Raw genomic sequence first — 26,965 nt, 5'->3', positions numbered from 1 at the left:
ACTCTAATCAGAATTTGTTAGAACTTCACATTGAGATTGTAATATGTATGTTTTACATGTTATTAAGATAGGGAAAGGGTCAGGTGTGTGTGTGTCCAAGGTTTATCATTCTTTTTGTTTGCAGATAAGTGAAGATCGCTCTAAAATACGGAGATCGCCAGACCAGCCGCTACCTGTATGGAATGAAGAACGGCGGAAGGAGCTAATGACTCGCACTCTTTACTTAAAAGGCTTTCCTGTACAGGATACTACTCTTGACAAACTGTTAGACTTCTTTGCGCAGCACTCGACAGTTGAAAATGTTCAGGTAAGCAGTGGCACCAGACAATTTCAAGATATTGTGCTGGTGTAAAACTACAGGGGAGATTGAGTCCTACAGTTGAAAACTAATTTTGCTTCATAAGTATTTGTAGCATTATACATAAAATTCTCTTTGACCAATGAAAAGTACTTTGATGTTCTTACAGCATAGGTGGTCTTTGTCTTCTTTAACAGGCTCAACCCCTGGAGTAAAATTTACCTTGCATTGTGCAGCATGAGAAGGTTTCTTGGGGGGTTTTGGTGCTGGGTTTATTGTGTTGTACATGAAGGAAAGGTTAGGGTCCAGTACAATATTTGCCAGATAAGTTATTAGTTACTTTCATGACATCACATTTATTGGATTTATTGGCTTTGCCAACACGCAACCAAATTATTATCTACTGTTTCATCATGGGTCAAGTCCCATGTCCTATATTTTCTGCCTTGATCACCCAGGAGATTAATGAATGTGCTAAAACATATACTCTGTTTAGATGATACTTTCTATTACACAATAACTGAAAGACCCACTTTGATTGGTCCTGATTGTCAGTTGTTTCCTTGGAACAGTCCAGATCAAACATTGTAAAAAGGAACAATAAAAAATCATAAAAATGTTGGTATTTCACTCTAAATACTCTCGAATACCCAAAAACATGAAGTACTTCTGAATTCACTAAGTATTCAACAAAACCCTAATGTGAAAGGAAATACATTGTTCATTACCTTCAGCAATCACTTACATTTACTTAACTTTCATTCATCTAATCGATTTTCAGAGGTATATTGATGCTTGTCTCTTGCTCTTGCCTAAATATGCCCCCAAAGTTCGAACACATCCCCATGAAAACTTAATGCGGTGGCACCGATCCCGCCGCTTCCTACAAGCTCTGCCTCTGAGGACGAGGTGGAGATTCTGGCGTCCGCTGAGGACCTCGCTCTTGCCGGTCCCGCGGACGCAATGGATGGCATTTGCACGGATGCTCCATCGGAGACAGCAGGTGACCCAGTGGCGTAATCTGCCTTCCCAGTCCCGTCCCGCCTTTCCCAGCCATGGACAACACCATCCTCCAGTGGAACTACAGCGGTTTCTTCCGCCATCTAGCTGAGCTCCGCCAACTTATCAGCCTTCACCCTTTCTTCTGCATTGCTCTCCAGGAAACTTGGTTTCCAGCAATGCGAACCCCCGCCCTCCGTGGCTATCGGGGTTATTATAAGAACCGAGCAGCTTATGAAAGGGTGTCTGGTGGCGTCTGCATATATGTCCTTCACACTCTGCACAGCGAGTCTGTCCCTCTCCAGACGCCTTTAGAGGCTGTCGCTGTACGCGTGTGGACGCCACAGGCTGTTACCGTCTGCAGTCTTTACATTCCACCGGATGGTGATGTCTCGCAGCATGTCCTGGCTGCACTGGTCGCCCAATTGCCGCCACCTTTCTTGCTATTGGGCGACTTCAACGCTCATAACCCTCTGTGGGGTGGGTCAGTGGCAACAGGTCGAGGCGCCATCGTTGAGCATTTATTGTCGCAGCTCGATCTCTCGCTGTTAAATGATGGTGCCTTCACACACTTCAGTGTGGCGCATGGCACCTACTCCGCCATTGACCTTTCCATCTGTAGCCATAGCCTCTTACCGTCTGTCCAATGGAGTGTGCATGACGACCTGTGTGGTAGTGACCATTTTCCGATCATTTTGTCCCTACCACAGCGCCACTCTTCTGGGCGCCCTAGCAGATGGGCTATGAATAAGGCTGACTGGGACTTGTTCTCCTCCACCGCCGCTTTTGAGCCTCTCTCTACCGATGACATTGATGCGGTGGTTCAATCGGTCACCACCGGCATCGTTACTGCCGCCGAATCTGCCATTCCCCATTCCTGTGGGTCCCCTCGGCGGAAGGCTGTGCCTTGGTGGTCGCCTGAGATCGCTGAAGCGATTAAAGATCGCCGGCGGGCGCTCCAGCGTCACAAGCGACATCCCTCCCTCGACCACCTTATCACCTTCAAATGGCTGCGTGCGCGGGCCCGCCTCCTTATCCGCCAAGGCAAGAAGGAGTGCTGGGAGCGGTATGTGTCCACAATTGGCCTCCATGTCACTCCATCGCAGGTCAGGGCCAGGATTCGACGCGTCTACGGCTATCGGCCACCTGTCAGCGTCCCTGCGCTCTCACTGAATGGAGCAGTTTGTACTGACTCCGACGTCATTGCAAATCGCTTAGCAGAGCATTTTGCCATGAGTTCCGCTTCTGCGAATTACCCCCAGGCCTTCCGCTCCATTAAAGAGGGGATGGAACGTCGGAGCCTTTCGTTTCGCACCAACCACCCAGAATCTTACAATGCTCCATTTAGTGAGTGGGAATTTCGCAGTGCCCTGGCTGCTTGCCCTGATACCGCTCCTGGGCCAGATGGCATCCACTGTCAGATGCTGAAACACCTTTCAGTGGACTGCCAGCGGCGCCTTCTCGATCTTTACAACCGTCTTTGGGTCGAGGGGGAGTTTCCGTCGCAATGGCGGGAAGGCATTGTCATCCCCGTTTTGAAGCCTGGACAGAACCCTCTGGAGGTGGACAGCTACCGTCCCATTAGCCTCACCAGCGTTCTTTGCAAGTTGCTTGAACGAATGGTGAGCCGGCGCTTGAATTGGGTACTGGAGTCTCGGGGCCTTCTGGCTCCATCTCAGGGTGGATTCCGTAAAGGCCGCTCCGCCGCCGACAATCTGGTGAGCCTGGAGTCGGCCATCCGTACTGCCTTTTCCCGCCGTCAGCACCTGGTCGCTGTCTTTTTCGACATGCGGAAGGCGTACGATACGACGTGGCGTCATCACATTCTTTCTACGCTTCATGGATGGGGTCTTCGGGGTCCTCTGCCGATTTTTATCCGCAATTTTCTGTCGTGTCGTACCTTCCGCGTGCAAGTCGCGGCCTCGTATAGTTCCTCCCACGTCCAGGAGAACGGTGTGCCACAGGGTTCCGTTTTAAGTGTCTGTCTGTTTTTAATAGCCATTAACGGTCTTGCTGCGGCCGTGGGTAACTCTGTCTCCGCTTCCCTGTATGCTGACGACTTCTGCCTTTATTACAGCTCTACTGGCATTGCAGCTGTTGAACGTCAGCTACAGGGCGTTATCCGTAAGGCGCAGTCTTGGGCTGTAGCCCATGGGTTTCAGTTTTCGGCAGCCAAGACCCGCGTTATGCATTTCTGCCGGCGCCGAACAGTCCATCCTGAGCCGCGGCTTTATCTTGCCGACGAACTCCTTGCTGTGGTGGAGACCCACAGGTTTTTGGGGGTGGTTTTCAATGCCCGGTTGACTTGGCTGCCTCATATCCGGCAGCTTAAACAGACGTGTTGGCGGCATCTAAACGCTCTGAGATGCTTGAGCCACACCCGCTGGGGCGCCGACCGCTTTACCCTGTTGCGGCTCTACCAGGCGTTAATCCAGTCCCATCTGGATTATGGGAGCCTGGCTTATGGCTCAGCATCCCCATCTGCGTTACGGGTGCTGGACCCAATTCTCCACAGCGGGATACGCCTTGCCACTGGTGCTTTCCGCACCAGCCCCGTGGACAGCGTACTAGTGGAGGCAGGTGTACCTCCCCTGCGGTTCCGACGCCAACGTTTGCTGGCCGCTTATGCTGCCCATGTTCTAAGCTTGCCCGGGCATCCCAATTATCGTCTCCTGTTCCCGCGATCGGTCGTCCATCTGCCAGATCGTTGGCCCCGGTCTGGTTGTACAATAGCGGTCCGCGTCAAAGAGCTTCTCTCTGAGCTTCAGGTTTTCACTGTTCCACCTACTTTCCGGGCTACTTTGCATACACCCCCATGGTGTGTTCGTCGCCCTTGCCTTCGGCTGGATCTGGCACAGGGCCCGAAGGACTCAGTCCCTCCAGAGGCCTTCCGCCGCCGCTTTTATTCTATCCTGGCCACGTATCAGGGCTCTGGTATTGTCTACACTGACGGTTCGATGGTTGCTGGTCGTGTCGGGTATGCGCTCACTCTAGGGGACCGTTCCGAACAACGTTCCTTGCAGGATGGCTGCAGCGTTTACACTGCTGCATTGGTCGCCATCTTTCGTGCCCTAGAGTTTATCCGCTCCTGCTCAGGTGAGTCCTTCGTTATCTGTAGCGATTCCCTGAGCGGTTTACGAGCTCTCGACCAGTGTTTCCCTCGTTCTCGTCTGGTGATGGCTATCCACGAGTCTCTGCATACTCTTGCCTGTTGCGGCTGCTCTGTGGTCTTTGTGTGGACCCCCGGTCATGTCGGTATCCCGGGTAACGAACATGTTGACCGCCTGGCGAAAGAGGCCACCAGCAGGCCATCTCTGGACCTTGGCCTCCCAGAGACTGATTTGCGGGTCGTCTTCCGCCGCAAAATTTTGGCGCTATGGGACGATGAATGGCGCGAACTGACAATGTCCAATAAACTCCGTGCTGTCAAGGAGACGACGGCTGTGTGGCGGTCATCCCTGCGAGCCAACCGCAGGGACTCCGTCGTCCTTTGTCGGCTCCGCATTGGCCACTCCCGGCTAACACAGTTATTTACTGCGCCGGGAGGACCCTCCTGTATGTCGCTGCGGGGCGGCTTTGACAGTGACCCACATTCTGTTGGCCTGCCCCCTTTTAGCTGTGGTCAGGCAGACATTTGCGCTGCCTGATACGCTCCCTGCCCTTTTAACAGACGACTCCACTATGGCTGACTTAGTTTTACGTTTTCTTCGGGCAGGGGGATTTTATCATTTACTCTGAGTGTTTCTGTTTTATTTTCTCGTTTTGTGTTGATTCTGGCCTTTGGCCTATGATTTTACACTGATTTTTTAATGTGTTTCTAAGTGGTTGGCCTTTCCTTTTTTATGTCTATGGCCGGCCAACCACTGTCACACTCTGTGTGGTTTTAGTTTGTTTTGTTTTGTCTTGTCTTTGTCTCAGTATCTCTTGTTCTGTATCGTCTGTGATCTCTTCTGTTCCTTGTTTTTATTCTCTGTGGGTGTTCTTTGTCTTTGAAAAAAGGGACCGATGACCATGGCAGTCTGGTCCCTTTAATCCCCCAAACCAACCAACCAACCATGAAAACTGTATAATGGAAAGCTTGAAACCATTGTTCAACATTCTGGAACATTCTGGAACATTGTAGAAGAAACGTGTTGGCCACTTTGCCACTAGATTCAGGGGTTACAGGGGCGTGCATGTGCAGGTGCATTATATAATAGTGCACTCTCTTGTGACTTCACCCACTTTGAAGGTGTGGCATTCAAAATTGTAACGAATCATATAGAATATGAATGAAAAGACCACCTTTTTCCATTTTTATTGTTTTTAAGGTTTTTAATTTTTGATGGCACAGTTACAAAACTTTTGAATACCCAACATATTTGGTTTTTTGGATACTGTGCAGTAGTAGTATAAATTGGGTTCCTGAACTCCCAGTTTGTAAAAGAACAGTATACAGTTGACCATACAAAAAATACTGGTCATAAATGACTTCCAATGTATTTGAATGTCTGACTGTGTCTTTCAGCAGAATCAAACAATGGGTACTTAAAGTACGAATGTCAGTAATGTAAGAAAAGACAGATTGCTACTTACCGTAAAGAAGACACTTAAAGTTCCAAATAGGCAACACTGTTTGTATACAGTGCCTGTCTTTTAATTGTGCCTGTATGCATCTTCAATTCTTTATGGTAAGTAGCAGTCTCTTCTCCTACATTGTTGACAGTGAGTCTGGTTTATTGTTATTGCAATCTAAACTTTGACTGGGAATTGCTGAAAATGAGTGGATGAGTTGGTAGGGATCATTGGTATATGTGATATGAGAAAGTTCTCTCCAGCTGTTTGATTTGTGGGATAATAGTAGCTTCAATGACATAATTACACATAGTTTTAATCTGAAACTAGATAGTATTACAAAGTTTGACGATTCAGATTGCTTAGTAGGTAATCTAATCATAAATCAATAAGCCATAAATACAACTTTCCAAATATACGTCTCTTAATTCCTTTAGCCCCTATTGGGGCATAGGACATCTGAGAAAACTTGCCATCCGTCTCTGTCTTTTGCCATTTGCCTCAATTCTGCCTAGGTCTTGCCAGCTCTTTTTGATTCCACTTCCACTGTCCCCTTCCTTGTTCCCTGGGGTCCCATTTCAATGCTTTTCTCGGTGGTTCCATCTGGCTTTCTCAATGCGTGCCTCAGCCATCCCCTCTTTCTTTCTTGTATCTGGTCTTCTATAGGTATCTGGTTTATTTGCTGGAGCTCCTCATTACATATTTTTTTCTGGCCACCAGATATTCATAATGCTTCGGAGACATCTATCTATGAAGCTTTTTAACTAGGATGTTATCTTTTTCCAGCTTTCACTGGTGTACAGGACAGCCTTCACATTTGTATTAAAAATGAATTTTTTTTGTACTTGTTATTTCTATTATTCCTTATTGTATACAGTGTATGAAGGCAGCATTTGCCTTTTTAATGCAGTTTTTCACATCATCTCCAGCTCCATCTTCTGTCATACTATCCAGATACAGGAATGAGTTGACAGTCTCCACCCATTGCTCCCCTATTAACAGTGGCACCTCCACATTCTCTGAATTTACTCTTTTCCTTTGTTTTGCCTATATTTATCTTGAGGCCAGCAGTCTTTTTTTTTTTTTTTTTTTTTTTTTTTTTTTTTCCAGCAGGTTTAATTTAGCTTGCATATCAGTCAGCCTTTGAGCTAATAAAACTGTGTCATCTGCAAAATCCAAATCTTCCAGACGGCAAATCTCTAGGCAGGGACTGCTCAGGAGCATGTCATTATCAAGAGAAACAAAGCAGGTGTTCTGTGGATCAAAGCATGGAATGTCAGATTATTTAGTTGGGCAGGTAGGTTAGAAAATTTAGAAAGGGAAATGGATAGATTGAAAGTTACTTATAGTGGAAAGTAGTGGAGTTTGGTGGAAGGGGAACAGGACGTCTGAAATCAAATAGGGGTAATGGAGGAGTAGGTTTAATGAGTAAAAAAGTAGGAACTTGGATAAGCTACTATGAACAGCAAAGTGAACACATTACTGTAGCCAAGATACACACGAAGCCCACTACCACCATAGTAGTAAAAATTTGTATGCCAACTAGCTCTGTAGACAAGGAGCAGATTGAGGACATGTATGATAAAAGAAATTATATAGATAGTTAAGGGAGACGAAAATTTAAGTCATAAGTGACTCCTGGAGAATTTTGCACAGAGCATAATTTAGTCATAGCTAACACTAGATTTAAGAATCGTGAGAGGAAGTTGCATACATGGAAGAAAGCTAGAGGCACCAGGTTTCAAATTGATTATATAATGGTTAGACATTTCAGAACCCTGTTTTAAATTGTAAGCTGAAAGAAAAAATATATAAAATTCAATAAATGAATCAGCTAGAAGGCAGTTACAGGAAAAATGTAAGAATATAGAATCATATATCACTAGGGTCAGATAAATACTGCCTACAGGAAAATTAAAGAGGTCTTTGGAGAAGAGAGAGCCACCTGAATGAATATAAAGGGCTGAATGGAAAACCAATCTTAAGCAAAAGATGGGAAAGCAGAAAAGTGGAAGGAGTATATAGTGTCTGTAAAAGTGAGATGTGCTTCAGGGAAATATTAAGGAAATGGAAGAGGACATAAAGGAAGATGAGAAGGGAGATGCGATATGGCGTGAGGAGTTTGACAGCATTGAAAGATGTAATTCAAAACAAGACCCTGGTAGTAGATGATATTCCGTTACAGCTACTGATAGCCAGCCTTGGGAGAGCCAGCTGTGACAAAACACTTCTATCTGGTGACAGGTGAAATACCCTCAGACTTAAAGAAAAATATAATTCCAATTCCAAAGAAAGCAAGTGCTGACAGATGTGAAAATTACTGAACTATCAGTTTAATAAGCCATGGCTGCAAAATACAAGCACAAATGCTTTACGGAAGAATGAAAAAACTGGTAGAAGCCAACCTCAGGGAAGACCAGTTTGGATTCCAGAGAAGTGTAGAAGCACATGAGGCAATACTGACCCATGTTGACAGAATCTTCCATCAGTTCTTGATAGAACAACATTATAATAAATGAAAAGCACCAGTTTGCTTTTGTTCTACAATATTGTAGACCAAAAGCAATCTGGTTCTTTTTATTTATTTCAGTACTAACCCTATCACTTATTTTAAAAGATAGTTTAAGGAAAGGCAAACCTACAGGCATAGCATTTGTAGACTTAGAGAAAGCTTTTGACAATTTTGCCTGGAATACATTGTTTAAAATTCTAAAGGTGTCAAGGGTAAAATACATGGAGCGAATGGCTATTTAAAATTTATACAGAAACCAGATGGCAGTTATAAGGGTTGAGGGCATGAAAGAGAAGCAGTGGTTGAGAATGGAGTGAGATAGGGTTGTAGCCTAGCCCCGATGATATTCAGTCTGTATATTGAGCAAGTAGTAAAGGAAACAAAAGAAAAATTTGGTGTAGGATTTAAAAGTCCAGGGAGAAGAAATAAAAACTTCCAGGTTTGCTGATGACATTGTAATTGTTGGGGACAGCAAAGGACTTGGAAGAGCAGTTGAACGGAATGCACAGTCTTGAAAAGAGGATATAAGATGGACATCAACAAAAGCAGAATGAGGATAATGAAATGTAATCAAATCAGGTGATGCTGAGGGAACTAGTTTAGGAAATAAGACACTTAAAGTAAGTGGATGAGTTTTGCTACTTGCGAAGCAAAATAACTGATGATTGAAGTATAGAGGGTATAAGATGTAGACTGGCAATGGCAAGAAAAGAGTTTCTGAAGAAGAGAAATTTGTTAACATTGAATATGGATTTAAGAGTCAGGAAGTCTTTTCTAAATGTATTTGTATGGAGTGAAGCCATGTATGGATGTGAAACATGGACACCAAATAGTTAAGACAAGAAGAGAATAGAAGCTTTCAAAAGTTCTGCTACAGAAGAATGCTGAAGATCAGGAGGAGGAGATACTGAATAGAATTGAGGAGAACAATAATTTGTGGTAAAACTTGTCTGAAGGAAAGTATCATTTTGTAGGACACATTCTGAGGCATCAAGGTATCACCCATTTAGTACTGGAGGGAAGCATGGCGGTAAAGATCGTAGAGGGAGGCAGAGATGAATACAGTAATCAGATTCAGAGGGACATAGGTTGCAATAGTTACTCGGAGATGAAGAGACTTGCGCAGGATAGAGTAGCATGGAGAGCTGCAACAAATCAGTCTTTGGACTGAAGACCACAACAAAAAAAAGGCATTTTATAGTTCCAACAGAATGTATATTGTCACTTAACACACAGAAAACATACTTTCACCTGGGAAAAGTATATTTGCACTCAGGAAAGTGTCTTTGTTACTGGGGAATCAGGAAATTTTTCTTGTCCTCATATAGACCCTGTCATAAGGTGACAATATACACATGCACAAAATGTAAAGTTGTATCTGGGAAAATAATGAACTGGTGCATGCACATGGTGAGACTCTTTGCTAAGTTGACATTTCAAACATGTATATGTCCACTATTGGCAGTCTTCTCCATCCGAAGCCAGACAAAACACTTACACACCATGTGAAGTGTTGGATGGACCCCATGGTGTCAAGTTGTGTAGGCTGTCAAAGGCTTGTCTACAAAATGCAGCTGATAGGAAAGGACGTGATCCTTTCCTCGAGAGACATAGCAATACAGCTTGACATCTTCACCGGGAATGTTTACAGGTGGCAGTTGTAACACAGCTATAGTATCATTTAAGAAACTCTAGAGCACCTGGCATTTTGTTGTGCGTGGGCAGGTTATCTGAAATCTATCCCCCCTGTGGGCCTGGGGGTTAGAATAGACCCGAGGTATTCCTGCCAGATATGAGGCGACAAAGGAGTGTCGCCTCTCAGCCTTTATGTGATGGTCCCTTGTAGGGTTTGACCTCCATTTTTCAAAGTTTTCCTGAAGAGTGAGCCAATTGGGGAAGGGCACCTTACATAGTGCAGTGTGTCTATCGTGCATTGGGATCTTCAGCCCACTTTCTCATCGTAGCATTGCAGTTCTGCTCATCCTCTATCTCTTGGCCGAGGGCACCTTCCTGGATATATTTTCCTCCACCCACTATGCAGTGTCATTTTTTGTGCCAATGATGACTGGAATTCTTTGCACCTCATATCCAGCACAGTAGCCAGTCCATTGTGGTGAGGCTGCCATGTACCTTGTTGGTTGTAGCCACCTGACTACACAGGGATCACTCTGCTGGTGCCTGCTCCGGTAACTCCCCACGCATGCCAAGAAGTAGATGCCAGTCACCATGTGGCATTGGGACTCCCAGCAATGGCCATCCTGCCGGGTGGCCTTTGCTGCGGCTGAGTGGCGCCCGTGCGGAGGACACCTGTTCGAAGAGGGTGGCATCAGGTTGGATGACACGTGCGATAAAGTGTACCATGTCATCACTTCCTAGTGATCAAACACCAGCAATCACTTAAACGTTCAAAGTCTCAGTACAGTGCAAGGAAGTATGATACTAAATCGTTCCTCCCCGTGACCACACCATGGAAGGAAACGCCAGGAAGGATGGCGGCGATCCTTACTTGGCCCGTTACCTTCTCTGTATGAGAGCTGATGAGGGACTCCTTTGCGTCGATGGAACTTCAGTTTTTTGTAGATCGTTTGGAGGACAAGTTGGGAGGTGGAGGGCTTCTCCAAAATGCGGTCAGGGTCAGTCTCGATTAAATTGACATCCTGTGCCCAGTCATTGGCATTACTCGCTTATGACAAGCTGGGAGATGTTTTCGTTACCATCACGCCGCATAAGAGCTTAAATATGGTCCAGGGTATTATATTCCACAGGGATCTTCTTCTGTAGTCTGACGACCTGTGCACCAACTTAGAGCAACGAGGAGTTCATTTTGTCTGGCACGTCCATTGGTGTCCAAGGGATGATCAGGTTGCCACAGGTGCCATCATCTTGGCCTCCGGGGGTGACGTATTACGCAAGAAGGTGATGGTCTACTGCTGTGATGTCAAGAAATATATCCCTCCCCCCAATGCAGTGCTTTAAGTGCTGGAAGTTCGGCCGTATGTCTTCCCGCTGTACTTCCAACATAACATGTCGAGATTGTGGATGTCCATCCCATCCCATTACTCCATGTGCTCTGCCTCCCATCTTTGTCAATTGTGAGTAGCATCTTTCCCCTTGCTCACCAGACTGCAGGATTTTACAGCGAGAAAAGAAAATCATGGAATAAGAGACCCTGGACTGACTGGCCAAGGCTAAGAGGAAACTTGAGCACCTACATCCTGTATCTATGACCACCTCTTGTGCTGCCGCTATGAGAACAGTTGTAGCCCCATCAGTTTTGTGAGTTTCAGTTGGCTCTGAACCGGAAGACTACACCTGCTCCCTTGATAGTGGGGGTACTTCCTCCATGTTGTTCCTGCACCTGCTACCTGAGGAGCACTGTCCCTCAAACCATCTGGGACACCATTCCCCACTTCTCAGCTGGAGAAGTGTGTCTTCTTCGGCTCCTCTCTAGGAAGTGGTCCCTTGGGTCACTCCCTTCCCAGGTTTCTGCTAGTGGGAAAGATGACCCCTGCCAGCCTCTGAAGTGCCCAAAAGCAGCTGGTTGTAGGGCTTCACAATCATCCTCTGTCCCGGAGACAGAATCAGTGAAGCCCTCCCAACCAGAGAGACCCTAGGATCAACGAGAGAAATCAAGAAAGAAGACCCCCAAACCAAGGGAATTGGGGTGGCACCCACACCACCACTGCCTACGAGCTCTGCGTCAGAGGATAGGTGAAAATTATGGCGTCAGCTAAGGAGCTAGATCTCGCCAGACCTTCAGACACAATGGATATAGACTGCTCAGGCAGTAAGTCGGTGGCAGCAGGTGACACTGAGGCATAGGCTGCCTCATTGTTTTCTGCCTTCCCAGTCTTATGATGATGTCATTCTCTAGTGAAATGGCGACTGTTTGTTCCACCAACTGGCTGAACTATGGCAACTGTTTAGCTTCACACTCCGATGTGCACAACTGCTCGCCAGTTATGTTGCACACATTCGTAGTTCTCAGCTCCTGAATTATCGTCTCCTTTTCCCCACACACAACAGTTCATCTCCCGCATCGATGGCCCAGGTCAGGGCGTACAATTGCAGTTAGTGTGCAAGCCCTTCTCTCCAGACTGGAGTCCTTCCCTTCAGCACCTCTACTTGAGGTCCATTCATGTACACCTCCATGGTGTACGCCGTGACTGAAGCTTTGTCTGGACCTTTTGCATATCCCTAAGGACTCAGTTAACCCCGCCGCTCTCTGCTGTCAGTTCCTCCCGATTCTTGATGTGTACTGGTGGGGCTCTGAAGTTATTTACACTGATGGCGCGATGCCTGATGGTAATGTTGGCTTCCCCTATGTCTCCAAAGGCTAGATTGAACAGCATTCCTTGCATGCTGGCTACAGCGTATTCACTGCAGACCTTGTGCACTTCAGTACATCTGTTCCTATTGTGGTAAGTCGTTTCTTCACTGTTGTGACTCCCTGTGCAGCTTACAGGCTATTGACCAGTGCTACCCTCGCCATCCTTTGATAGCGAACATCCAAGGGTCCATCTCTGCCCTGGAATGGTCCAGTCATTCATTGGTGTTTGTGTGGACCCCGGGACATGTCGGAATCCCAGGCAACGAATTTGCAGACAGGCTACACGGAAACCGCTTCTGGAGACAGGCATCTCGGAAACTGACCTGCGTTCTGTCTTACGCCGCAAGGTTTTTCGGCTTTGGGAGATGCAGTGTCATAACAGTATGCACAACAAGCTGCATGTTATTAAGGAGACTGTGAATGTATTGAAGTCTTCCCCACAGGTTTGTCGCAGGGAATCAGTTGTCTTTTGTCAGCTCTGCATTAGCCATACATGGCTCAGACATGGTTATCTCTTCTGTTGTGACGACCCGCCTCAGTGTCACTATGTTGTCCACCTCTTGCTGGACTGCCCACCTTTAGCTTTAGCGAATGTCCTTTGTCCCTTGGTGTCCTCCACCCTATTACTCTTAGTGTGGAAATTTTAATGTGTTGCTGAGTGGCTGGCTTCTCCTTTTTATTTTATTCTTATGGTCAGCCAGTCATGGTATTCTGCTTTCTTGTTTTTAATCTCTTTTTCCCTGTTTCTTGCATCTGTGGTTTTCTTGTCCTCTTTTGTCCATTGTAGTGTTTGTTGTCCTCCTGTCATTCTTCCTTTCACCTGTTATTGTGCCATACGTCTTTATTTTTCTTTTTTCCCTTGGGTAATTGTTCTACTGGCAACAAGGAACCGATGACCTTGCAGTTTGACCCCTCGCCCCCATTTAAACCGACCAATCTGAAATCTATTGAATTGGACACACTGTTGATGTGTGAGAGGCAGTCTGTATCTACATTGTCAATTCTGGAAATGTGCTTTGTCGGTGCTAAATGCTACGTCATTATACTGATGACGGAAGCAGTTGTTGCTGTTCCACTTGAAGGCTTAGATGCTAAATTCCCTTGCTTCCATCTATGGCCAAAAGTACACACATCAAAAAAAGTTTTGCATCAACCCAATTCCCAGGACTCCTGAGGATAGATGCTGACTGTGGATATTGGCCTTTGAATGTTCAGATATGTCACTAAACCCACCCAAACATGTAAACAACCATGAATGAGCAGCGCCTATTAGACGGAGGGGATCCAACAGCCTGTCTGTCCGTCATTCCACCAGGAAGGAGGTAGATGGTCAACACCGCACTTCCATCGCATCCGCATTGTTACTTTTTGCCAGGAAGGGCTCTCAGAAAGGGACATGGAGGAGATTGAGAGACAGGAACTGTCGATGGCATGCCTTGCTCAGGTTGCCCAAGGGATACTACTGCAGTGGATGACCACTACCTACGGATTATGGCTCGGAGGAACCCTGACAGCAATGCCACCATGTTGAATAATGCTTTTTGTGCAGCCACATAACATTGTGTTAAGACTCAGACTGTGCGCAGTAGGGTGCATGTTGCGCAACGTCACTCCCGACGTCCATTGTGAGGTGTATCTTTGCAACCACATCACCATGCAGCGCAGTACAGATGGACCGGACAACATGCTGAATGGATGGATGGCTCATGATTGGCATCACATTATCTTCATCAATGAATGTCACTTATGCCTTCAGCCAGACACTCTTCGGAGATGTGTTTGGAGGCAACCTGGTCAGGCTGAGTGCCTTAGACACACTGTCCAGTGAGTGCAGCAAGTTGGGGGTAGCATTACATGGGGCCGACATATGCCACTGATAGTCATGGAAGCCACCGTAACGGCTGCACGATACGTGAATGCCATCCTCCAATCAATAGTGAAACTATATCAGCAGCATATTGGTGAGGCATTCATCTTCATGGATGAAAATTCGCATCCTCATTGTGCACATCTCGTGAATAGAGTGAAAAGAGCTGTTCATGACATACGTGCCCGCCAACCACTTTAAGGGATCTCCACCGATTTGCTGTTGACGAGTGGGACAGTCTGGACCAACAGTGCCTTAATGAACTTATGGATAGTATGCCATGACGAATTCTCTATTCCAATTTTCTGTACAGGTTCCAGAACTCTCGGAACAGAAGTGATGCACAACTTTTTGATGTGTGTACTTGAGTGCTTTATATGAGGCAAGAAGTTCATGGTAATAGGCACCTCACTTCTCTGGTGACAGTGACAGTTGGTAAGAATAATAAGCAAGTGGTTGCCATAAGTCGGCTGACAGTTACTGCAGCACTGTACCAATAGCTGACTGACTTCGGGTCGCCACTAATGTTAAGGTGCATCAAGCCAGGGTGTGCCAGAAGTGCAGTATTCACCACTCTCTGTTTTGCAGTGTTAAAAGTGGAGCACATTGCATTGTTCCACTGAACTGGAGTATTGCCTCTAACCTTTGTGCCAGCAAGTGCTGCAGTTATTGTTCTTGTTCTGCTGAACACAATACATGCGAGCAATAGAAATTAGACAGACTTAGGAACTTGCATAATTCTTTAACAGTGTTTGGCTTCGGTGTATGCAGGATGGTTTCTACCTTTTCCGGGAATGGTAGGGAGCCTGCAGAAGATATCGTATGGCCAAGGAAATTATTCTCGGATTGCCTGAACACACATTTAACCATGTAGAAGACTACACATACTGCTCTGAACGCTTGAACACTTCAATAAGAGGACGTTGGTGTTGCTCCTTGCTGTTGTAAAGTTTAGAATATCAAAGTAGCTAAAATGTATGCCTTGCAGAACTGACGCAATCATTGCCATGTCTTAGCAACATTCCGTAAGTCAAGTCATGTACCAGGTGTAAAAGTATGAAACCGGAATTTCCCTATAAATGGTGCTAGCCGTCAGTGTAAGGCACCTGAGACCACATCCGCAGTGCCATCTGCTTTTGTAACGGCTGACAACAAATGTCAACACACAGTAACCGAAGTTCCACACATTGGTATCTGTTTCAAACCCGTAAACAATTAAGAGTTATGTGTCGACAAACTAATATTTGCAGACAGCATTGGTTTTATGTTATCATTTGAAGAAAATTGCTGCAGAATCACATAAATGCTTGTTGAAGCTTTCAGCAAACAACCTCTTTGGAAAGTACTGGAAGCCGCCAAAGAAGTTCGAAGACAACAAATTGCAGGCCTTATTGGATAAAGATGATGATCAACAGGAACTCTCGAAACAACTGAATGTGATGTAGAAAGCTGTTTCTATTTGGTTGAAAGCTATGGGAAGGGTGCAGAAAGTGGGAAAATGGGTTCTACATGAACTGAATGAAAGACAGCAAACAAATCGAAAGACCGCTTGGGAAATGCTTCTTGCCAGATATAAAAGAAAGTAGTTTCTCCATTGAATAGTGACAGGTGATGAACAATGGATATATTTTGAGAATCCTAACAAGGGAGCCTCCCCATCGCACGCCCCTCAGATTTAATTATAAGTTGGCACAATGGATAGGGCTTGAAAAACTGAACACAGATCAATCAAGAAAACAGGAAGAAGTTGTGTGGAACTATGAAAAAAATAAGCAAAATATACAAACTGAGTAGTCCTTGCGCAAGATAGGCAACATCAAGGAAAATGTGAGCTCAGGAGCGCCGTGGTTCCGTTGTTAGTGAGCAGCTGTGGAATGAAAGGTCCTTCATACAAGTCTTCCCTTGAGTGAACGGTTTACTTTCTTTATTTTCGCAAAGTTATGAACTGTCCGTTCGTTCATTGACGTCTCTGTTCACTGTAAAAAGTTCAGTGTCTGTTTTGAAACCGCACCGCAAAACCGTGCGATTAGTAGATGCAAGGACATGCCTCTCCAATGGGAACCAAAAACATTTGATCACAAGGTCATAGGTCAACCGATTCCTCCACAGGAAAACATGTCTGATATATTCTATATGACACTGCGTGAAGGCATGTGCGTCACATGACAGGAATATGTTGTCGACCCACCTAACTTGTACACTTGATGAATGGGTAAAAAGATTCTTCGTCCTTGCACGATTTACGTTTTCTTGTGGATGTGATGATCACTCCCAAAAGTGATAAAAACAGAAGAGTTTGTCACATAAACTGCAACAAGTGAATGCAACAGTTTCACAGTCGCACAGTTTTCCCTGTGCACTGTAAAAACATATGTTTTTAACGTTTTCAAATTTTTCCGTGTGTAGACCGTCAAATCCTGCGTATGTCCAAGCAAATCTGAACATCTCCTGGAATTGTGGAGAGCGAAGCTGATTGTGTGAGTGCCTGAACTTTGATAATTGTCTGAAAATAAAATATTAAACTTTTCACCCGAGGAAAGGCTTGAACCAAGAACCTCTCGTTCTGCAGCTGCTTATGCTTCCCATGGGACCACGGCACTCCTGAGCTCTCACTATCCTTGATGTTGCATATCTTGCACATGGACTACTCAGTTTGTATATTTTGCTTATTTTTTTCATAGTTCCATACAACTTCTTCCTGTTTTCTCGATTGATCTGTGTTCAGTTTTTCAAGCCCTATCCACTGTGCCAACTTATAACTAAATCTGAGGGGGGTGCGATGGGGAAGTTCCCTCGTGTCGTAAATCATGGGTGAATCCAGGCAAACCATCAACGCCTCACCGCAAGACCAAATCACTTTGGAAAGAAGACAATGCTGTGTGTTTGGTAGGATCAGCATGTCGTCTATTATGAGCTGCTTAAACCTGGTGAAACCATTAACAGTGATCACTACCAACAGCAAATTATAAATTTAAATTGAGCATTATGTGAAAAGACCGGAATATGGAAAAAGGCAACACAGTCATATTGCCCCATGATTACGCCCCATCACACCCAGCAAAACAGCTCAGGGAAACGATCGAGGCATTGAATTAGGCAATACTAGGGCATATGGCTTATCCTCCTGACTTGGCTTCATACGAATTTCATCTATTTGCAATCACTGGGAGACACACTCACTGAACAATGCTTCAATTAGTATGAAAATGGCTCACTGACTGGTTCGCTTCAAAAGAGCTGCGTTTTTTTTTCCCCTCCATTCAAAGCCTGCCGGAGAGATGAGAGAAATGTATAAATAGCAATGGAGATTATTTTGAATAAAATTACAGGTGTGTAATTATTGCAACCAAATTCCAGTTTCATACTTCTACACCTGGTACACCACACTCAAATAACCCAAATGAAGTGATAATAGCTAGTTTTGTATGCAGCTAGTTTTGTATGCCTTTGTCTGCTACTGTAGTCCAGGTATAGGCTTTGACAAAGTGGAGTACACTGGATATGGTTGCACCATCCAAGGTGCAATTCTAGTCTTGCATTGACAGTACTGGGTAGTGATATGGCACAGTTCTGGCATTAGTGTGATACTATCCACATGGATACTACGCTCCACATTTCTTAGGTACTAAGTGTAGAGGGGACAACCATGCCCAGTAGGTTATAATAATGCCTTCTTTGAGTGTGGTGTGATATTCTGCTTTAGTGATAACCAGGCAATTAGGTGACAAACTCCTAGGTCTGCTTGATATTAGTGGGCCATCAGTAATTTTCGTATGGTGCACTGTATTATGTAGCACTTGTTCAGGAGTCAAAGCTTCGAATTAATGTAACAGAGAGGCATACTTTAATCACTCCATTGTGTTAGCTTGGTGCTGTGCATTGCTGCACTGCAGTGAAATCCTGTAGTAGTCAGTAATGCTGTCAATGAGCCGAGCATTCATTGTCCACCATGCATCCCAATAGTTACGGAGTATGGATGTAGGTGGTAATTAGACAAAATATCAGCACCCATTATTGCTATAGAGGGCTGACATAGTCTGAAATACAGTTCTGTTAACTGTGTTCCCTATGTCAATATGGAAGACTTGCTCATTGCTGACAAACAGAATGCCATCGAGGTCTGCAGCGATGCGCTATAGTTCGTGGCAATATACTTAAATGAAAACCATTGTCCACCAAATATTTTTATCCTGATTTCCTGTTGCTGATAAACAGCTGCACCTATAACTGTCTTCTGCTAGCATTTGGGAAGGAACTCGGTGCAGTACATTTCTCTGCCTGCTCATTGAACTTGAGATGATACCAGCATACGTAATGTTCTGCATTAGAAGATGCAGCATTAGTCAAGGAATGACTCCATGATCTATGGTATCACTCTCTATCTTTGGTGCTGCTGCTTTGAGACAACATAATGACATAGGGGTCACCACCTTTCAGGTGCAGCTAGAATAATGGCTGTCCAATCTTTGATAAGCATGAACTTACTAAGCCAAGTGGTGGTGCTTGAAATATCACTCTCATGAACTGTAAAACATAGAGATGCACTAAAGTTCATAACAGGTCTGAGCTGTCAGCAGATTAGGAGACATTACACATGAAAGCAGAATTGTACCTGAATACTTGTAACTTGGAAACTCTATAACTAAGTTCAAATTAAAATGCAAGAAGTACGTAATGCCGAAAATGAACGAATAAACTGTTGTTGCTTGCAAGCTCAGGTGAAAGTGTTGATGAAGATAAGTGCATTTATGACAACTTGCTGCAAGCAGCAGGAGGAAAATACATTTTGTTAAGTGCAAATGCTAATCCAATATTCTGTAGCTATTCCACATCGTGTATACGCTGATTGACTTTTATGCGTGGGTAGTTAGTCATATTAGTCAATTGGTCCTGTTCTTTGTTCAGAGACAATCCAATCTAGTGTAGTCTGAAGCCTTCAAGGTACTGTATATACCATTTTAGTTTACATTACTTCATTCTTGCAGGGGAGAGAATTTTATTCCTATGAAGAAAATTACTTCCATATTCATTATGAACCTGTCACACAACAGGTAAAATCAAAAATCTTAAGCTAGTCATTTATTACAGATGCGGACATACAAGGACAAAGCAACAAATAAATTTGTATTCAAGGGATCAGTGTTTGCCACTTTCCCTACTAAAGAAAAAGCTGAAGAATTCTTGAACAAGGAAATAAAATACGATGGGAATGATCTAATCAGGAAATGGCAGTAAGTAAAATTTTTTGCTTTCCTCTTTACTGACCTAAAATGCATTTGAAATTTATATGTGAAGAAAACAATTATTAATGTATTTGAATAGTTTTCTTGGACATAGGCATCTTTCTTAAGGAGGGAAAAGGCCATAAGCATAGTAAAGTTAGTAATATCGTAAGTTCAGAAAGTAAATGTCTCGTACTTGATTAAGGGAAGTACACTATCTCATTCTAAGTAAGAAGACATAACAAAAGTTGTGTGTGCAACAGACAGTGTGGTGACAATGAATTTTCTTTTGTTTGGAACATACAGCTTGTCAGTGTGAACTGTGGAATATTTTAGTTTGTACAGATTTTTGAATGTGTGTGTGTGCGCGCGTGTGCGCGCGCGGCGCGCAACTACTTTCTGCACTAGTGCATAAGTATGTCAAAGGGGATGTGTAAAATGGATTGAATATATACTGTGAGTGCATATGTGCTATCATGTCTCAGTGCCCTCAGAATAGTGACAGAATTTATTGTGCTTGGGAAACATGAATATCTGTAAATAAGGTTAATACATCAACAAAAATAATCAAATTTTGAAACTATATAGTGTAATCAATGAAAAATCTACTTTCCAAGCAATGGCAGGAGAATACACGTACAAAAGGTATTGAAAATTAGGTTTGAATGGAAAGGAAAAGGAGCCATTGCAGCCTTCTTTCTCTCCCGGGCTGCATTTCATTTCCTTTCCCTTCCCCCTCCTTCCCCCTCCTTCCCCCTCCTTCCCCCTCCTTCCCCCTCCTTCCCCCTCCTTCCCCCTCCTTCCCCCTCCTTCCCCCTCCTTCCCCCTCCTTCCCCCTCCTTCCCCCTCCTTCCCCCTCCTTCCCCCTCCTTCCCCCTCCTTCCCCCTCCTTCCCCCTCCTTCCCCCTCCTTCCCCCTCCTTCCCCCTCCTTCCCCCTCCTTCCCCCTCCTTCCCCCTCCTTCCCCCTCCTTCCCCCTCCTTCCCCCTCCTTCCCCCTCCTTCCCCCTCCTTCCCCCTCCTTCCCCCTCCTTCCCCCTCGCCCTCTCCTCTCCCTCTATTGGTGTCCTTGCTTATGTTGGCCCCCACTATCCTCCTGGTTCTGTTGGTTTTACACTCCGGCTTTGTTGCGTAATCATCTCCTCCTTTTGGCATTCCTTGGTCCCCCTCTGGGGTTTGACCTCCATTACAAAATTTCTCCTCCGTAGTGTGAGCCATTTGGGGAAGAGCACCTTACCTAGTGTCTCCAACGTGCGCCCTCCTAGTACATTCCACCTTTTCTTTCACGTCGTTGTCTGATGCTAGGGTGCATAGCCAGCACGGTAGCCAGCCCGTGTGGTGGGGTCGCTATGTACCCTTTTGGTTGAGCCCCCTGAACACAGGGATCACACTTCTGATACCTGAGCTGTGACTACCTCATGCATGCCTTGGAGTGGTTGCTCGTCATCCTGGAGCATCGGAACTCCCGGCAATGGCCGCCATGCCAGACGGCCCTTGCTGTGGCTGGGTGGCGCCCGTGAGGAGAGCCCCTGATCGGAGTGGGTGGTATCAGGGCGGACGCTGTGCAGATGAAACGGATACGGGTCCAAAACTGGCCGTTCTTCTGCGGCCGCCTCTCTGCGTGGAACTGATTCCTCAAGTGCTGCTTCTCTTGCCCCTTTGGCCTTCCCTTCCATGGCTACGCCCTGGGAAGAGGGTCAGGCCCGTTGTCTAGGGGCAAAACCTTTCCTCGTTACCTAGTTCGCACCGGGACTGATGGAGATACTTTCACCAGTGTCAAACCTTTATTCTTTTTGGAACACATTGAAGACAAGTTTGGCGAAGTGGACTCCCTGAGCAAGATGTGGTCGGGTTCGTTGCTGATAAAAACTGCTTCAGCTGCCCAATCTGCGGCCCTTCATGCCTGTACCCATCTTGGCACAATTCCTGTGTCCATTACCCCTCACCAGTCTCTAAATTTGGTACAAGGTGTAATTTTTCACAGGGACCTCATCCTTCAAACTGATGAGGAACTTCGGGACAATCTCGAACGGCGGGGTGTTCACTTTGTTTGGCGTGTTCAGAAGGGTCCTAAAGATAATCGTATTGATACTGGTGCCTTTATCCTGGCCTTTGAAGGGGATACCCTTCCTGAGAAAGTTAAGATTATGGTCTATCGATGTGATGTGAAGCCATACATCCCACCTCCTATGAGGTGTTTTAAGTGCTTGCGTTTTGGCCACATGTCTTCTCGCTGTTCCCAGGCCCCTCTCTGTGGTGACTGTGGACGTCCACTCCATGAGGGGAGTCCCTGTGTTCCCCCTCCTGTATGTGTAAATTGTCATGGTAGTCATTCTCCACGTTCACCAGATTGCCCAGTATATAAGAAAGAAAAAAAGATACAGGAGTATAAGTCTCTTGATCGTTTAACCTACACAGAGGCCCGTAAGAAATATGTACGACTGCACTCTGTGTTCATGACATCTAGTTACGCCTTGGTTACATCTTCACCCCTTCCTTACCCCCATCCCGGACCCCTCTCCTCCCCCCCCCCTCCCCTGCGGCCCCCACACCTTCTCCTATGGGCGCTGCTCCTCCTCCCCAGCCAGAGAAGGGTCCCACTCCTTCGGCGTCTGCCGGTCAAGGGCGCCTCTCCCGGGATGCCCCTTCCCGGCACCTTCCAGGTCAAAGGTCTGCTGCCGCGCGGAGACCGCGAGAGCCGCGGTCTGTCGGCCCCCAGGTCGCCCGGTCTCTTTCTGTTCCTGATCTTGCTGCAGCTGGCTCCTTTATGCCACACAGCCCTCCTCGATCTCAGCCTGTAAAGAAGAAGAAACATAAGTCCCGGGACAAAGAGCCTCTGGTGTCACCGGAGGTCCCTTCCCCGACTTCGCAACCGGATTCTGACCTGTCGTTCATTGATGTCGCCCCCTCCTTGTCGGTGACGGGTGGGGACCCGGCGGTATGACTGGATTTAGCATGTTCAGCCCTCATTTAAACCATCGTTCTGTGGTTCTCCAATGGAATCGTAATGGATACTATCGTCACCTTCCGGAATTGAAATCCCTTCTTTCGTCCTACTCTGCAGCTTGTGTGGTTCTCCAGGAATCTCATTTTACTGATGCTCACTCACCGACCCTCCGTGGGTTCCGTGTTTTTTGTCGAAATCGGGTCGGACCCTTGCGGGCTTCTGGTGGCGTTTGTACGTTGGTCCGTACAGACATTGCTAGCACGTGGATTCCTCTCCAAACTACATTGGAAGCGGTTGCTGTTAGGGTCCACTTAGACTCTGCAGTCACAGTTTGCAATCTTTATCTCCCTCCTGACAGGACTCTTACACCTGCTGCCTTAACCACCCTTCTTCAGCAACTTCCTCCTCCCTTCCTCCTCCTTGGGGATTTTAGTGCTCATCATCCTTTGTGGGGCAGTGCCTTTCCATCTAGATGAGGTCTTCTTATAGATCAATTTATTGCAGACAACGACCTGTGCCTTCTTAATGATGGCTCCCCTACTCATTTCAGTGCTGGTCATGGTACCTTTTCTGCCATTGATCTTTCTCTTTCTTCTCCCTCTCCTCCCTTCATTACACTGGTCGCCACATGACGACCTTTGTGATAGTGACCATTTCCCGTTGATTATCACGCTCCCTTCCCGCTCCCCGATGGACAGGTTACCTCGTTGGTCTTTCCACCGTGCCGATTGGCCTCTATACACTGCACAGGTCGAGTTTTCTCCCTCTTTGTCGGGTTGTATTGATGACGTCCTACGTGACGTGTCTGATGCGATTGTTCGCGCTGCTAGCCTTGCTGTCCCTCGCTCATCTGGACCATTACGTCGCCGACAAGTCCTGTGGTGGAGTACGGCCATTGCCATTGCCATCTGTGATCGCCGTCGAGCGTTGCAACACTTTAAGAGGCACCCATCCGTAGCCAGCCTTACTACCTTTAAACGCCTCCGTGCTAAAGCCCGTTATTTAATCAAACAGGGTAAGCGGATATGTTGGGAACGATTTGTTTCTTCCCTTGGTTCTACTGTCCCTCGGTCACAGGTATGGGCTACACTTCGTTCTCTCCAAGGTTGCCATCGGCAGTCCACCCTCCCAGGCCTTCACCTCCCAGATGGCATTTGTACGGACCCATTAGTTCTTGCAGAACATCTTGCGATCCATTTTGCAGTGGCGTCAGCGTCAGCCTCCTATCCAGCTGCTTTCCTTCATCAAAAACAGCTGGCTGAAGCTTCCACCTTATGTTTCACCCCTTGTGAGTCAGAATCTTACAACGAACCTTTTACTGAATGGGAATTTCTTTCTGCTCTATCTTCTTCTCATGATACGGCCCCTGGCCCAGATTCCATTCATAACCAACTGCTTCAACATCTCAGTGCTCCACAACGGCAACATCATCTTCGGGTGTTTAACCGTATCTGGTTCCAGGGTGACTTCCCTTCTCAGTGGAGGGATAGCATTGTGGTTCCTGTCCTTAAGCCTGGTAAGAACCCCCTATCTGTTGACAGCTATCAGCCAATTAGTTTGACCAATGTTGTTTGTAAGTTACTTGAACGGATGGTAGCCCGTCGGCTCAATTGGGTCCTCGAATCTCAGGATCTATTGTCGCCTTACCAGTGTGGCTGTCGAGAGGGACGGTCTTCAATCGATCATTTACTTCGCTTGGAATCCGCAGTTCGGCAGGCTTTTTCCCAGCGCCACCATTTGATTGCAGTGTTTTTCGCAAGGCCTATGACATGGCCTGGCGCCATCACATCTTACTTACCCTTCATCAGTGGGGTCTTTGGGGCCCACTCCCGATTTTTATCCGCCAGTTCCTGATCCATCGGTCATTCAGAGTTCGAGTTGGTACTGCTTTTAGTTCTCCACGGACCCAGGAGACGGGCATCCCACAGGGTTCTGTCTTGAGTGTCCTTCTTTTCCTCATTGCTATCGATGGACTTGTGGCCTCTGTCGGTCCCTTGGTCGCCCCTGCCCTGTATGTGGATGATTTCTGCATTTGGGTTAGTTCCTCCTCGATGGCATCTGCAGAGCGGCAGCTCCAGGTAGCTATACGGCGTGCCTCTGCATGGACCCTCTCACACGGGTTTCAATTCTCTTCTTTAAAATCGCGAGTGGTCCACTTCTGTCGCCGTACTATGATCCACCCTGATCCAGAGCTCTATCTCGCTGCACAACGATTGCCTGTGGTCCCACAGTTTTGTTTCCTGGGTCTTCTTTTCGACAACAAGCTCACTTGGCTGCCCCATATCAGACTCCTGAAGGTAGGATGTTTCCGTAAATTCAGTGTCCTTCGCTTCCTTGCCCACTCCTCTTGGGCTGCGGACCGTTCCCTCCTCCTCCGTCTTTATCGTGCTCTAGTTCTGTCTCGCTTGGACTATGGTTGTCAAGTTTATGGTTCAGCTGCTCCTTCCACACTGCACGTGCTGGATCCAGTCCACCATCGTGGTATCTGTTTGGCCACTGGTGCCTTCCCTACTAGCCCTGTTGATAGTCTCCTGGTTGAAGCTGGGATCCCCCCCTTTCTGTTCGGTGGTCCCAGCTTCTGGTGTCTTATGCACTCACTATTCGTTCCTCTCCCACTCATCCTTCCTATTCTATCCTGTTCCCAGACCATGGACGTCGCCCACCCGACTCCCGCCCTCGGGCGGGTTTATCGGTTAGGCTGCGCCTTGCGTCTCTTTGCCGTGATTTTCAGCTTCCTTCTTTGTATTGTCTTCCTCGCTCCCTCCCCTCCAGCCCTCCTTGGTTAGTTCCTCGGCCTCGACTTCGGATGGATCTCCGCCACGGTCCGAAAGATTCCATCCCCCCGGTAGTGTTCCGTTCCTTTTTCCGCCAAATTTTGTGAGAGTTTCGGGATGCTGTTGTTTTTTACACTGATGGCTCTAAATCTGCTGATCGTGTTGGGTATGCCTTCACGTCCTCTGTTGGAACGGAAAGTCATCTGCTACCACCTACATGTGGGGTGTTTACTGTGGAATTGATGGCAATTTCCCAGGCCCTTACCTTTATTAAACAGCCCCAACACAACCGCGTTTTGTTATGCACGGACTCAATGAGTGGCCTTCTTGATATTGACTGGCGTTTTTCACGCCATCCCTTGGTCTCTGCCATCCATGACCATCTCGCTGATATTCACCGTGCTGCTTGTTCTATTGACTTCCTTTGGGTCCCTGGCCATGTGGGTATCCCGGGTAATGGGCTCGCTGATCGTTTGGCTGGGGGAGCAGTTACTTACCCCCCGTTTTCTGTAGCCCCTCCTGCAGCGGATTTACGGCTTCACATCAAATCCCACTTCGCACAGTCATGGGCCAATTCTTGGGAGGCTACTCCCCTGTCTAATAAACTATGTGCAATTAAGGTGACACCAGGCCCGTGGCGTTCTTCCTTTCGCATCTCCCGAAAGGACTTGACCACACTGTGTCGTCTCCGCATTGGCCATACTCGGTTGACCCATGGTTTTCTTTTGCGTGATGAGCCACCCCCACTATGTGGTTGTGGAGCCTTCCAGTCAGTAGCCCACATTTTGGTTGAATGCCCCCTTCTTTTGGCTCTGCGTGCTAAGTACAGGCTCCCCCACACTTTACCTTTGATGTTGGCTGACGATTCCCGGATGGTCTCTCTGGTTCTCGGTTTCCTCCGAGAAAGTGGTTTTTATTCTCAGTTTTAAGGTTTTTAATCTCTCTCTGGTGTTGGGGCGGGGCGGTGAGTGTTGGGGTGTCTCCCACTGTAAGCAGTGTTCGGAGATTCCTGATTCACCTCCCTGACCGAATTCCTCTTTTCTTCACCTTTTACTCTGTTTTTACCCTTTTTTTTTTTAAGGCTTGGTTAGTCTTTCTATTCCCATACGTACTTTCTACATTATAGCAGTTGTACCTTTTAAGTCACAGGTGGTCTTGCCTATGCTGCTTCAGCGTAGTGTTGGGTTCGTTCTCTTTTCGACTTCCCTCATTTTGTTTTTTACCAATGACAACATGACTGCCTTTTTACGTTTTTTCCCTTTTTCCGTTTTATTGTTCTGACTTTACTGAGTTGTCCCATTAGCGGAATGGCGCATATTTGAAACAAGGGACTGATGACCTTGCTGTTTGGTCCCTTAAATCTCAACCAACCAACAATGTGACAGTTCTGACCTTGGTGCCCGTTGCATCATATGTGCCATGTGGATTCTTCCTCCAGAGACTAGCTGCTCAGATCTCTATGGG

At 46.4% G+C, this 26,965-nt stretch overlaps 1 protein-coding gene across 1 annotated transcript in view; it reads left to right on the top strand.

The window, feature by feature from the left end:
- LOC124615592 (la protein homolog) overlaps nt 1-26,965 on the top strand; it is a 62,441-nt gene that overhangs the window by 18,015 nt on the left and 17,461 nt on the right. The window contains exons 4-5 of the mRNA XM_047143577.1: nt 125-307; nt 19,649-19,791. Of these exons, the coding sequence (XP_046999533.1) occupies nt 125-307; nt 19,649-19,791 (326 nt within the window). The remainder of the gene's footprint in view (nt 1-124; nt 308-19,648; nt 19,792-26,965) is intronic.

This window comes from Schistocerca americana, chromosome 5 (assembly GCF_021461395.2).
Source record: "Schistocerca americana isolate TAMUIC-IGC-003095 chromosome 5, iqSchAmer2.1, whole genome shotgun sequence".
NCBI lineage: Eukaryota > Metazoa > Arthropoda > Insecta > Orthoptera > Acrididae > Schistocerca > Schistocerca americana.
The sequence above is the reverse complement of the archived record's forward strand: the minus strand, read 5'-3'. Positions and strand labels throughout refer to the sequence as shown.